At 32.8% G+C, this 14,237-nt stretch overlaps 2 protein-coding genes and 1 non-coding gene across 11 annotated transcripts; 2 read left to right on the top strand and 1 right to left on the bottom strand.

The window, feature by feature from the left end:
* Positions 1–222: 222 nt before the first annotated feature.
* On the bottom strand, positions 223–294 carry Trnaa-cgc (transfer RNA alanine (anticodon CGC)). The gene has a single exon. It is a non-coding gene; the product is annotated as a tRNA-Ala (tRNA).
* Positions 295–985: 691 nt separating this feature from the next.
* On the top strand, positions 986–12,582 carry Med (Smad/Smad4 homolog Medea). Of its 8 annotated transcripts, XM_083107532.1 has the most exons (13): positions 987–1,381; positions 1,738–1,942; positions 2,240–2,388; positions 2,552–2,831; positions 3,216–3,485; positions 3,989–4,126; positions 4,690–4,884; positions 5,047–5,220; positions 5,901–6,155; positions 6,229–6,510; positions 6,648–6,778; positions 7,086–7,190; positions 12,499–12,582. In XM_083107532.1, exons 2-12 carry the CDS (start codon positions 1,876–1,878, stop codon positions 7,164–7,166), a joined length of 2,022 nt encoding a protein of 673 aa, XP_082963658.1. In that variant the 5' UTR covers positions 987–1,381; positions 1,738–1,875; the 3' UTR covers positions 7,167–7,190; positions 12,499–12,582. The 8 variants fall into 8 exon arrangements, with proteins under 8 accessions (XP_082963663.1, XP_082963662.1, XP_082963658.1 ...); XM_083107534.1 differs by lacking the exon at positions 12,499–12,582 and having other exon boundaries at positions 3,231–3,485; positions 7,086–9,211; XM_083107535.1 differs by lacking the exon at positions 12,499–12,582 and having other exon boundaries at positions 4,720–4,884; positions 7,086–9,211.
* Mrps26 (mitochondrial ribosomal protein S26) lies at positions 12,537–14,075 on the top strand. Of its 2 annotated transcripts, none has more exons than XM_083107545.1 (3): positions 12,537–12,688; positions 13,016–13,268; positions 13,468–14,075. In XM_083107545.1, exons 2-3 carry the CDS (start codon positions 13,027–13,029, stop codon positions 13,901–13,903), a joined length of 678 nt encoding a protein of 225 aa, XP_082963671.1. In that variant the 5' UTR covers positions 12,537–12,688; positions 13,016–13,026; the 3' UTR covers positions 13,904–14,075. The 2 variants fall into 2 exon arrangements, with proteins under 2 accessions (XP_082963671.1, XP_082963672.1); XM_083107546.1 differs by lacking the exon at positions 12,537–12,688 and adding an exon at positions 12,773–12,916.
* The last annotated feature ends 162 nt before the right edge of the window (positions 14,076–14,237 follow it).

Here is a 14,237-nt window from a genome sequence, read left to right as displayed (position 1 = left end):
TAACAATGTGAAATTTGGTAATGTATGTTATATTTAAATATGATTTTTATTGTCATGTGTGATTTGCAAATTAATTCATGTAAATATCTGAAATCATAATGTTTAAATCGATTAGAAAGAGAAAAAAAGATGAGAGAGATTCATCATCCAAAATTGTTCTAATCAAAAGAAAAGTATTTATGTAAATTATGCAAAATATAATGAAAAGCAAAAAGAAAGTTTTGGAGGAGCTGGGATTTGAACCCAGGACTTTCAGCATGCGAAGCAGACACTCTACCACTGAGTTACACCCCCACTTGTAGGATACACGCTTAAACGGAAAGACATTGAACGAGTCATATTTTTTAAATAATTCTCTCGTAGAGTTATGTTAAATTATGATGACGAATTATGTGATAGAGTGATAAATGTTGTACACTAGAGCAATAAATTACAAGTACATAATCTCGATTAAGCAAATTTATACTAGCAATTCGCTATGTTTTTATTTTAGCTCATCTTTTTTCATTTAGCTCATCTATAATTTTAACTATAAATGAGAAAAAATACAATTATACGATGTCAATTTACTATTTATAGTTCAAATCTTAATTCTACAGAAGCATTGCAAATTCTCGATATCCTGATCCTCTTTGGATGAGTTTCTAATGGACCAATCAAAACAAGAAATCTTCACTCCTCGTCTTGATTGGTCAATTAAACGCTGCTTTACCTTACAGGTAGGATTTCCAAATACATCGCCCAATGAGAGGCGAAAGAAGCGAGCAATGCTACCAATGTGTTTCCGAAAATCATGCGAATCGGCCTTAAAGTACGAATGTTATTGGCCGCAAAAGTAGCAATCGAACGTGATTGGTTTCTACTCTCAGTTCCGACCAATCAGCGTCAAATTACACTGGGAAATCTAGTGATGTTGCTCAACTGTTGAGTCCGCTGAATGCGGCCATTGGCGCTAGATTAGCTATGCTGCTCGCAGCGACACCATCCGCGCCCCGGGATATGTATTATTGATGCGCTAACCTATGCGAAACGGTGCAACTACTTGTCTCGAATTCCGCTGCGTGTAGTGATCTGTCGTGCGTATCGCGTCCTCAAACGTAGTGCACGTGGTGCGATCGCTGGATCGCTCTGCCGCTTGTTGCAAAGCCGCCGAACGCGACGCTCGACGACGCTCGACAAGCGCTCGACAAGCGCTCGCGCGCTCGCGTCTCCTCGTGCTCAACTGTCATCGTGCGTTACCCGCCGCCGTGGGAGGCTGTCTCGCATCCTGTGACTCGGCGAAGTCACCGATGTCTCGCGAGTATCCTTGCACGTGTTTCCCGCGGACGTCGTGAACTCGCTTTCACTCCTTCTGCTCTCGCATGCACGCTTCTCCTGGAATGTAAGTCCCATCGCGTTATTTTTGCTACTTTAATAGTTTATTGACACGGACTGTCGAGCATGATTGAACGATATGAGGTGTCTCCTAATGTTAGGTAAACAAAGGCAGGTTTTGCTCCTGCCACGTTCGATTGTTATTGATATTATTTCCAATGATTATAAAGTGATTGTTGGAGATAATATGACAAAGGCAAGTAAGACATTGAAACCAGAACGATTTAGTCAAAATGTAAATATTGTGATGTTGGATTTTTCGTTTCTTTGATATTATATAATGGAATAATTCCCTTTAGTTATAGAGTTGCGATATAGATTAGATAGTTATACATGATAAAAAATAAATAGATTTACTTACAGGAAAGTGGACTGTGCTGCATGGATGAAATATTATCGCTAGATGATAGAGTGTGAAAAATTGGACTGTGTCAAGTCCAAAGAAAGGGCTATCCATTTGAGGGAAAAAGAGTGGCAGTATCCACCACGGCTTTTACAGAGATGGTTGGATTGGCGGGCGGGGGAGGTCATTTGTATCCCTCGCCCCCCATGCAACCCAATCCAGAACGTAAGCGTATCTCAGTATAATATATTTATTATATATTTCTATTTCTGTTTATTATTCTCATTATTTTATTTGATAGTTTATTATCAATATTCATTTATCTAATCACTTCATTTAAGAAATTTTAATAATTTTATGATGGATTCTTTAATATTCTTATATAAATATACTGTTCAGTAAGAATAAAGTTTTAAAATGAAATAATTGTATACTTGGTCATTTAAAAAAATAATATTTTATCATTTATTACAATTAATTTATATATATGTGTGTTATATATACATGTAATTTGAAATACAGTAAGAGAAATGACTGGAATTGCACCCAGTGCACCTACCAGTGCTGACGCTTGCCTGAGCATTGTGCATTCATTGATGTGTCATCGTCAAGGTGGTGAAAGTGAAAGCTTCAGCAAACGCGCAATTGAATCGCTAGTGAAGAAGCTCAAAGTAAATTTCATATACATATATATATGTTGCATAACACAATTCGTACAAAGTTTACAAAAAATGATATTGTTAGACTATAAAAATTATGTTCACGTATACTTTATAATATTCAATAATTTTTCAATTGTAATGCGATTAATGTACAATAAAATTTAATCAACAGGAGAAACGCGACGAGTTGGACAGTTTGATAACTGCAATAACCACTAATGGAGCACATCCCAGCAAATGTGTCACCATCCAAAGAACTCTCGATGGCAGATTACAAGTGGCAGGACGCAAGGGTTTCCCGCATGTAATTTATGCTCGCATTTGGAGATGGCCGGATTTGCACAAGAACGAACTGAAACATGTAAAATACTGCCAGTTCGCTTTCGATTTGAAGTGCGATTCCGTATGTGTGAATCCCTATCATTATGAACGAGTGGTGTCGCCCGGAATAGGTATGTGCGATATTTCGCATATAACAATTTATTTTTGTGTCTAATATTCATATCTCTTATATATGTGACACTATTCATATCTTTTATATTTTCTTTTTGATTCTTTTCTGCAATATTATTTTTTTTATTGTTGTTCGTTTTTTTCTTTAATCACTATCATTCCGTTTAGTTCATTTTGAATTCGTTCACAATTATAATTATCCAATTATAATTATCTAATTATAATTATCCAACGAGATAAAAGTAAATCGCATCCTAGCATCCTAGGATTGATTGACGAATTTACGGAAATGCTAGAGAGGTTACGGAATGCTAGAGAGCAAATTATTGATTATTGTGGTTTTCTTGATGTCTTGATGGAATGGGTTGGTTTCCCCCGCACAGACCCGTTCTTTACAGACCTGTCCGGACTGACTCTGCAATCCGGTGTGGGTGTGGGACCTGGTGGCAGATTGGTCAAGGATGAGTACACGGTTGGCGGTGGAGGTACCGCCGCCGCAGCAGCCGCGGCCGCTGTTGGATCCGCGATGGACGTGGACGGTGAAATGAATCAGACGATTCAGCATCATCCACCGACTCCCCAATCGACCGCTTCGAACAATGCTCAACAAGCCCAACAAGGGTTTATACCAGGCTTATCAACTCCCAATCCAAGTAAGTTGAATGTTAGATGATTTTATCTTCTTATCTCTTCTGAAGCTTTTACTTTATCAAAATTTTTATCAATTGGCTTTACACGGCGTAAATTTGTGTGCAATTAATGTTTGGTCATAATAGATGGTAGTACACCTTAATGAATCAGCAACAATGACATGTGTAAACACATCTTTATCTGAAAGGAGATGTTAATAAATTTTTTAAATTAATCTGATAAGAGAAAAATTCGACGTGTGATGATTATATTTTAGAAAAATTTAGATGTGGACCATACCTTCAACTGTGCTAAAACATACGTGCTACAAATTTGTCGTTCTCGATATGCGATTGTTAATTATTAAATTGATTGCTAACGAGCCAGCTTTCGAATGTACTGCTACCGAATGTAGACTGTTGTAGCAGGCAAGAATTTGCTTCGCAATCTTCTTCCTTTTGTTGCGTAATTCAATTTTTGTTTTTGGCTTCATTGTTTTTTTTTTCCTTCTGATTGTTCGGCACAGCCAGTACTGAGGGTATGTTTAATGCCGGTGGGAGTGGCAATAATGGTAATCCCCACGCTAAACTGGACGACAATAATTGCCCCAGGCAAACCTGGATTCCCACATCTCATCACTCGGCAGGCCGTAACATGCATCATCGTACGTATTTCATTGTACACAGCCGTATTATTCAAAAAGCTTTCAATTACATGTCGCTGATTAGCCTTTGCTAGTGTGTTGCAGTATGTATTTTTTGTGATTCTTAGATTTATGGGATCAGAGTTTCCTAAATTATAGAATGTCTGTATTGTGAATGCATAAAGTGAACTTTGAATTTAAATTTCTGAAGCAAGGGCTATCTGAAATGACGTTTTAGTATTGAATCAAAGTAAAGAAAAATAAAAAGATCAATGACATATGTATAATAATAATAATAATCGATGTTTTGGTTATTATTGTAATTGTAAATATACATATACACATATATAATATATTCAAAATGATTATAAAATTATGATTTTTGGAGAATTTAAGATTTTTGTAAGACCAGAGATCTGTCATTTAATATCCTGGAATCTAAAAATCAAATTATTAGAGCATCGCCTCCTTGGGAAACACCAGTTTGCACGCGAACGAGTAATTGGAAAACAGTTACAGTGAGGGCCACGTTTGTGCCTTTTTAATATTTTATGTTGCCTGCATCGTGTATTTTGATTTTGCAGCAGTAGTACATCCAATGAGTCACACCGTAGGTAGCCAACAACAATCGCTGAACGCCGCGTCCAGCGGAACGTCCGGCGCGCAGATCCTGAGTCCCGCACAGGGACAGTCGACCGCCGATACGTTCTACGGTACCAACACACCCCCGCAAGACATCAATCAACCTCCTACCGTCGACGCGCTAGCAGCCTCTTTAGGTATATAAAACGTGTATAGCGCACTCGTCAATTAAACACCAACACAGAGAATCACTATATCCTTTTAAACACAGATTCCACAAGGATACCGAGTCTGAATTTTTCAGTGTTTTTAACATTTTTGCACATTATATTGGATTATTTGTTTATCTAATTAAATAGGTGAAGGACAAAATTCACCCGTATCGCCTGTACATCTTCATCATCCAAATGGATTTCCCGTGGGCACAGCACCATACAATTCCGGGACGCCGCAGTGGACCGGTGCCAATACTCTCACATACACTCAAAGTATGCAACCTCCAGATCCTCGACATCTTCATACAGCATCGTACTGTAAGTTGATTGTGTTAAGGAAAGTTTTCTGCTTTGGAGTTAAATAATATAACGTTAAGAATCAAAAACAAAAGAGGAATAACGATCCGTAAGATAATAAATCAAAATTGATAAAAGAAAAGGCTAAGGACCGTGGCGTAGGTTGACTCACGCGTGAGTGTCCCTGATACCTCGCGTCACATGGACGATTTTGATAGCGAGGTGAGCGTTACACTATTTGCTCGAACATGTCATTGCCTTGCATACATTTTTTATTTTATTTTATTATTTTTGTACAAGCGTTTTTTGTTTTTTGACCGCTTTACTCTCTTCTTTTGTCTTTGCGTTTTATTAGATATTTCGACCGTTTTAACCGTTTGTTTGTTTGACATTTCGGTTATTTTATATACTGCACGCGTCTTTGTAACGTTCGCGTTGTGATTACTTTTGTGCGAGCCGTTTAAGACATTGAAAAAGATCCGTATTGGATTGAAACGTACGTTTATCGATATATTTCTTGTATTCGAATTATTTCTTCGACGGATAATGTTCTTTTTTTTCAAATTTGTTAAAGAATATACAAATTTTCTGTCTTAGATTTATGTTTTGATTTTAATTACATACTAACAACCTACGCCACGGTCCTTAGCATTTTCTTTTATCAATTTTGATTAAAAATCAAATCTAATATTTGAATGAAGGGGGAGGCCATGGAAATGATGTTAGTGGAAATATCGGAGGATTGCTTTCCACGCAACCAGCGCCGGAGTATTGGTGCTCCGTGGGTTACTTCGAGTTGGACATCCAAGTCGGAGAGACATTTAAAGTCAGCAGCAGTTGTCCCACAGTCACCGTAGATGGCTACGTAGATCCGAGCGGCGGAAATAGATTCTGTTTAGGTGCCTTGAGCAATGTGCATAGGACAGAACAAAGCGAGAGGGCGCGTCTTCACATAGGTAATTATCTTTTATAGTAATAATATTTTCAGACAAATATCATAAAAATTCTCAATGAAAATAAATATTTTAGGGAAAGGCGTTGTGCTGGATTTAAGAGGTGAAGGCGACGTTTGGTTAAAATGTCAAAGCGAGCACAGCGTCTTTGTACAGTCTTACTATCTGGACAGAGAGGCAGGTCGCGCACCTGGTGACGCGGTACATAAAATTTATCCATCGGCATACATTAAAGTTTTCGATTTGAGACAATGTCACAAACAAATGCGAGGTCAAGCCGCCACCGCCCAGGCTGCCGCAGCAGCGCAAGCTGCAGCCGTTGCCGGTCATCTGACGCATGGAGGGCCTATCGCCAAAAGTAATAGCTTCTTTAGAAAATTTATAAACGCGAATATCTATTAATGATAGAATTAATAATACAATCTATTAATGATACAATTTTCATAATGTATAGTTAAATATATGTTTACAATATAAGACAAATAAAATATTCAGGTATCAGCGCAGCTGCAGGAATTGGAGTCGACGATTTACGAAGACTTTGTATCCTGCGTTTGAGTTTTGTTAAGGGATGGGGTCCAGATTATCCGCGACAAAGTATAAAAGAAACACCATGCTGGATTGAGGTTTGTTTTATAATTTTACTTCACGAATCTATTTTTGTAAATGATATTTTTAAATACATGACAAAAAGAAAATCTCAATACAATTTAATAATAATTCTAAAGATCAGCAATATACAAATATTTCTTTTATTTAGATTATTATCATTTTGTAGAATAAAGAGATGCAAAGAATGAAATATTAAAACTAAAAGGAATTTAATTACGTATTGAATTTGTTATTCTGATTTTTTACTCATCAAATTTTTTTATACATCTATTTTAAAATTCTATTTTTGATATTTTAATATTTCACATTTATTTCCGTTAGGTACATTTACATAGAGCGCTTCAATTACTGGACGAGGTGCTACATACGATGCCGATCGATGGGCCACGAGCGATCGAATAATTCCATCAATTTAAATTATGAAAAGTAAAAAGAACACATCATAATGTTCGAATGAAGTGCGCAAGTGTAATAAACATTTTCTAAATGATCATTCAAATAATTTCATCCTTGAAACGCGAGTGAACAAACCGGACGAACCAAATTCATCAGATGGGAATGATCAAATAATTGACACAAGAAAATTCGCGCGCGCGCGCGGCCATAGGAAGCTCAGAGAGAACTTGCGGAAGTTATTTATATATTTAACAACTCGTGATATATAATAATCTGTGTAGGACAGGGGTTCCCAAACTTTCTAGTTTACATTGCAGATGGTCCCTCTCACAGATAGAATACTTGTATGTATTCTGAAAATGTATATATTTTACATACTGTATATTTTATCGTAGAATGTACAAAGTAAAGCTTAGTCGTTCTCATCTTTATTAATTATTTTCTTATTTGCTAGTAACTCTTGTTAAAGAGGAGAAGAGAGAAATCAATGTAAATTATTGCAAATGTTAATTCATATAAACAATATTATTTCATTTACTTTTTGTATGCAAAAATTTAATTTTATATATATGTCAAATTGAAGACTTTTTTAATTACACTAAATGATTAAAATTTTAAGATTTATCTAATATTAGATTTATTTAGATTTATATAATGCATGGCATGATGATGCATTTGGATTAATACATTTGATTTTAATGTATGAAATCTTTATTTCTGAAATGAAACTTCTTTTATTGCATATATGTATTTAAAAATATAAATTTTGGATTTTTTTTTTATCAAGCAATAATATAAATTTTTTATAGTACAATTCAATGATTTATCACATGCTCCATTCTAATGGAAAATATCAAAAATTGGTTTAGCTGTGCAATGAAAAAAATTTCAATTATGTTAGATTTTTCAAAAATTTGATAATGTTGAATTATTCCATAGTGCCATTTAATAACAATATACTAAAAATTCTGTTACTCTGAAAACGTTATCGTTTTTCTTATTCTCTTATTCTTTTTCTTTTAATTTTAAAAGTGTTTCAAGTTTGAGAACCCCTGCTGTAGAATAAAACATGTGTGCCACGGCCTTGCACTACCATCAACGTACAAAAGCGAAAGAAACGTTATTTTTATTTACGAGATGTAATTTTGTACGGAGAGAGGTGACACGACACGTCTCACCGACAAAGGAACAGAATAAAATAGATTGACGGTCTTCTATTTTGCTAGGTACGCGAAATGGGAAAATTCCTCTGGCGAAGCGCAGTCCGTTAAGCTCAGTGATACCAGTTTCGGAACCGTTACATAGTCACGACCCTGTTCTTTGAGATTAGCTTTATAAGATATAAGTGAAAACTATTATCTACATTACACTTATTATTACTTATCGCAAATGTTAAGCTCAATATTTATATCAGGCAAGAAAAAAGTCTTACATTTCTGGATTCCTGCATTTGTAAATATAAGATCTAAGTGTTTTAACATTTTTATATTTAAAGAAGAAAAAATGAATATTTCTTTTTCACGCAAATTCTAAAATTTAATAATCATACAATTTGGAAGAAGAATTTTTGATTTCAAATTTTTTATTTTCATGAAATTTAATGCTTTAAAATCTGAGATATCTAGATATAGAAGTCCAAGGATCTAGGAATCCAGAAATCTTGGACTCCAGGGATCTCAGAATCCAGGAATCTTGAAATCTGAGGATTTAAAGATCCAAAGATGTAAGAATCCTAGGATGTAAAAATTATCTTTATGCACGTGTATACAGTAGGAAGACTTTCTCTAAATACATTTCTGCCAAGTAGCAAATATAAATAATTCATAAGGATTATTCACACACAGTCATAATACTTCGTAATGATAAACTTTTTATATTTAAATTCACAAATAGAGGATATATTGTGACATTTTTCTGATTTGTGAGAAGATTATAGATTTAGATCGTGTATTTATCACAATTTAGAGATATAATTATATAGCATTGGCAGAAATTGGTACAATAATGTTAAAATTATTTGTTTATTATGAATGAATATAATTTGTTTATTATCTGTTTTACAGTTTATAACCAAAAACTATTTTACATAGAGATTTTGAAGTTTTAATAAGCATTCTTGTTCTTCTTTTTTGTCTCTTTGTTTGGTGAGATAAAATCTTTTAATTTCTTGGTTATTATTAATTATAATATCATTAATATTATTACTATTATTGTTGAAGGAGAAATATTGAGAACTTCAGGAAAATAACATACACTATTAATGGATATTATAGTATGTATATGTATGTATGTATATATATGTGTATATATATATATATATATATATATATATATATATATATATATATTTATATATATATTTATATATATTTATATCTCCAAAAGCTAAAATTTATATATATATATATATATATATATATATATATATATCCAAAAGCTAAAATTTTAAAGATCTGAATCTGAAAATGGAATTTGAGAAAAAATTGAAAAGTTTCCTGACAGAAAGATGAGACTTTAAGAATCTGTTACATATATATTATATTGGTAAAAAGTTGTCAGAAATTGAATTTAATTTAAATGAATGAATTCAGTTGTGCATTTCTTCTTATCAACCGCCAGATGTTACTACAACGTAGTACTGTTGAATAATTGTACCTACTGTTTATCAACTATTTTATTAAAATATATAGTCGTACAAAATATTCTTATAATATATATTTAATAATAAGATACAGAGAAATTGATTTAAGTAAATAGAGAAAAAAGGAAGAGAGAATTGACGAATTTGGATAATATATATGTACAAGATATCTCAAAACTATCAGAGATGATATTAATGTTCTATCTTGTACGTGTATATGTATTCAGCATATATGTATTTTAATTGATTATGTTTGCGAAAAAAGGAAGGATAAAGAAAAATATTTAATGATTTACTTGATTATAATATGATAACATTTGCTGCTCCTTTGTTGCAATTTAGTCTTCATATTGCGAATGAATAAATTTTTCACAATTTGAGAAGAATTATTTGAGGCGACAGACGAGGATTAAACATTACCGTTACGTTAAGTTTGAAGAAATCTACAGTCTGATAGAAATTGTCCAATAATTGACTATCGTATTATTTTTCAACAATGGATTTTTCAACAATGGTTTTGAATATTTGTTGAGGAATCTATAATTAAAAGAAAATAATTCGCAAATTACGGGACAAATCCTATGCACTGTGTATAATGCCTTCCTTTGATCGACCAATGAAATGTACACACAGCTCAAGTATATTATCGACAAGAGATTCTTGCTTACAGCCAAGCTAGGAACACATGTGCCATCGTTTTCATGCATATAAGAACAGATATAAAACTTAGGACTTTTTACAAGACTGTATTTTTAATTCCAGAGCGATTAAACGCGTGGATTCTCAAGAACCTAAACTACCGCTTATCTAAGAATTTAGATTCAACCACGATATAATATTTCGAGCTATCCATAGGTCTAAGAAGCTAAAAAGTTCAGACTTCGATTGTGTAAGAATATAAACATTCAGAAACGAGGCACCGAGGCTCTACGATATATATATTTCCGAGAGAAAAAGAGAGAGAGATTCTAAGAGTCTAAGGTTGCGAAGATTTTATGAACTAATTTCATGGTTCTAAATGGTAATCCAACTTCTAACAATAATCTAATCATTTTGTAATGTTTAAATATGACTTGATAGCACAGAACAAAATTAAAGTTCTCAAGCAAACGATTTGAAACAAGCCACACATTTTTTTATATGTGCATTAAATAATTCTGTGAATCTATTTGATGCGAGTGGATCGAAACGAATTTCCTAAATTAATGATTGAAGGGCTCATGCTAAATATTAATAATTCACTTATTATTTAATAGTCAAATATTCACATTGATAAGAAGATTTAAATATAAGTAATCGATTGATATAGTAGTTTAGATCTCCAATAGTCCTCTTGTACATTGAAAGACTGCCAACTTATAATGCAAATTTTAGATCTATCAGAAAATGAATGTAATCTTTTTTTAAATAGAAAATTTTGCATCATAAATGTGATGTTAAAATATCATAAATGGAGATTATCTTTGTGCTAAATATAATTTTTCTACGTTTTCCATACATCTCCATTCATCCATTTTATCATCTGTACAAAGTTTAGCATGATACTGCCTAGAGCCCTTCAATATCTATGAAGGCAAAAATTACAAAATATGTTTATTATCTTTAGTGATATCTTCATTGAACATTATTACAAAATGGATGGATTTTTTCTTCCTTTACGTTTCTTCGAGAGACAAATAGAACAAACTGTCTGCGTTTAAGCCAAAGATATCCCGACGATATAATGTTATGAAACGTTAAAAATATGTATAACACATGAGTATGATGAGATTTCAATGTGGGTGTTCCGAAGGAAATGAGAATGAGATGCATTAATAAAAATTCTTATGCTAATAATTAATAAAATTATTAAAAACGTTGAAGTAGTTCTTTTTGGAGAGAATCTCTGAATTTTTCGGAACACTCGAATATGAGATATAATTATTTTTACGTAATTATTTCCGTTTTAATTAGGATATGTAAATAAAATTATATTACATCCCATTCTTGATTTGTAATGGATCTTAATTAACTGTACATCAATTAAGTTTGACCCACGAATGGCGTAATAAAGAGAAAACAGGAAAAAGAACAAGATTGTATAGATACAAATTAATATCTGTGATTATCGTCGATGCAGATATATTTTAAGTGATTTCTACGGCGTTCAGGCATATTTGTAAAAAATAACAAAAAAAAGAAAAAAAAACACTAACAATATATAATAACCATGTACGGCGATAATACTTTTAGAACGATTGTTGAGATAAGATTTATCCGTGTTTATGTTGAATGCATATTGTCGTATTGCGTGGTGATGAGGATAATTAAATATGCATTAATATTACAATTAGGGTAATTAGTATATAGTGCGAACACTATTATTGTTTCGAGAGGAAAAGGAAAACAAGAGAAAAAAACGCAAGAAAGAGAGAGAGAGAGAGAGAGAAAGAGCTTGAGCGAATGTATTTTGCGGAAAATTTTTTTGTTGTATATTATAGATATGCGTCGCATTATACACGATCATTTTCAATAAACATATTCTATAAACTATAATTATTTCTTCCAATCGCGAGCCACTTCTGCTATGCGGATTTTATTTCTTTTCTGTTGAAAAAATTTCGAATTTTATCTCTTATTTGTTGAAAAATTTCTGCTTGTAACATTTAATTGTATATTTGTTATATTAGAAAGCATTTACTGTTATTTAAATTACAGGGCGCGATTCTCAAACATTTAAACACAACATCTTAAACGCGCCGTTGATATTCGGCGAATCAACGCGCAAGAGGAGACGTAACCTCGCTTCTCAGGGGAAGGAATTGTTGAAGAATAACATAATCAAAAGAAAAAGCGAAACACGACGAAACGAGAAAGAATTTATTTTAATTTGCGGTGATACATGATGGTAACTTATTATTTAAGTGTTATTGCCACAATATTATTATGTTAAGTTCTTTTATCAGTGACCGCTCGTGTAGTTTTTGCATCTTCTTTGTTTTAATTTCAACATGTTTATTTATAAAGAGCGTTGTTGCAATATTATATTTGTTAAATTTTGTTCAAAGAAATTTTTAAATGTTTATTAATAGAATAACATATAAAATTACATATAACAATTAATGTACTGATTTCAGTATGTATATAAAAAAAATAATATACTGTGATATGGCTAATAATTGGCTTGGTAATGGTTATCTTAATAAATAAATCTTAATAAATAAATTTTTTACAGCACTAAATATAATGCAGGCCATGAGGATAATGAACGCAAACACTCTGACAACAGGCATCACAGGATTTTGCGAGACCTTTATCCCAAATTCTGTCTATACGCAATGTGTACGTTGGAAAAGAAAGCCAATTTGGTTACCTCCAGTAAAATCCAAAATGTTCCGAATACCAAAGAAACCAGTCATATCTACGGAAGAAGCTCTGGAGCTTCAGCGTTTAAATAATAATTACAGAACATATATGACATCACTTAGGTATTTATGCTTGTATATATATTATACATATATATATATATATATATATATATATATATATATATATATGCATAATATGGTTCTATAATTCTGTTTATTTTTTTTATTATATTTCTGGTTTTTTGTCTAATAAAACATTTACAAGTCTAGATACAGCTTATTTTAAATTAACAGGCAATGTGTCTTCTTTCTTTTTTAGATCATATTTGTACCACTTTGAAATGCAAAATAAGGTGCAATTAGACAAGGAAAGTATCAAGCAAGCTGAAGAAGAAGATTTCCAGACATGTAGCGCAATAAATGATGAATGGAATGCAGAGGTGGCAAAACAAAGGGAAGTCAGGTTGGCGAACATAAGAGAAGAGCGCAAGGAGTATAATCTGCGAAAATTGTTAAACAAAGAGAAGCGAGAGATCAAACAGAAGAAGTATGTCGACGAACAGATCAAGAAAGCTAAGGAGGAAGCTGTCACATTCATCACCGCGGAGAACGTGGATGCGGCGATCGAGGAGTGTTTGGCGAATATCATCGATCATAATCGCGCGTTAGATTTGCAGGGAAATTGGCATGACGGGACTTATCCTCCAGTTCCACCTCTTGAAGAAACGCAGAAACCAGCGGTCGTCGAGAATTAAACATGGATTTAGAAATTTTACGTTCAGCTACTTGAAAAAATAAAAGCTTAGTATAAGCTTATACCTTTTTTCTCAAGCATTTTAAACCTTTGCTGAAATATAATTATGATAATCATAATACAATTATGATATTCATTATGATAATCATAATAAAAACAAGCTATTGTTTGTATTATGGCAAGTATTAATATATCCTCCATACTTGTTCCTTAATCTTTGCATAATGTTTAATGTTCTTAAGAAATCGTGTATATAGATAACCGATATATTTTGAGATTAATATAATTTTTCGATTTATATACTATATCTATACAAAATAAAATTAAAATCATGA

The sequence above is a fragment of the Camponotus vicinus genome, unplaced genomic scaffold, assembly GCF_025532165.1.
Source record: "Camponotus vicinus isolate PSW18456_S1 unplaced genomic scaffold, iyCamVici1.0 SCAF_8, whole genome shotgun sequence".
NCBI lineage: Eukaryota > Metazoa > Arthropoda > Insecta > Hymenoptera > Formicidae > Camponotus > Camponotus vicinus.
This window is presented reverse-complemented; position numbering and strand designations above follow the sequence as displayed.

What these genes read in the sequence shown, in the direction of transcription:
- Med (XM_083107532.1), top strand. Translation starts at nt 1,876, where the DNA reads ATGGTTGGATTGGCGGGCGGGGGAGGTCATTTGTATCCCTCGCCCCCC. An exon ending in CTTATCAACTCCCAATCCAA is followed by an intron (nt 3,486 to 3,988) that starts GTAAGTTGAATG and finishes TGTTCGGCACAG; the next exon opens with CCAGTACTGAGGGTATGTTT. An exon ending in AGGCCGTAACATGCATCATC is followed by an intron (nt 4,127 to 4,689) that starts GTACGTATTTCA and finishes TTGATTTTGCAG; the next exon opens with CAGTAGTACATCCAATGAGT.
- Mrps26 (XM_083107545.1), top strand. Translation starts at nt 13,027, where the DNA reads ATGCAGGCCATGAGGATAATGAACGCAAACACTCTGACAACAGGCATC. An exon ending in ACATATATGACATCACTTAG is followed by an intron (nt 13,269 to 13,467) that starts GTATTTATGCTT and finishes TTTCTTTTTTAG; the next exon opens with ATCATATTTGTACCACTTTG.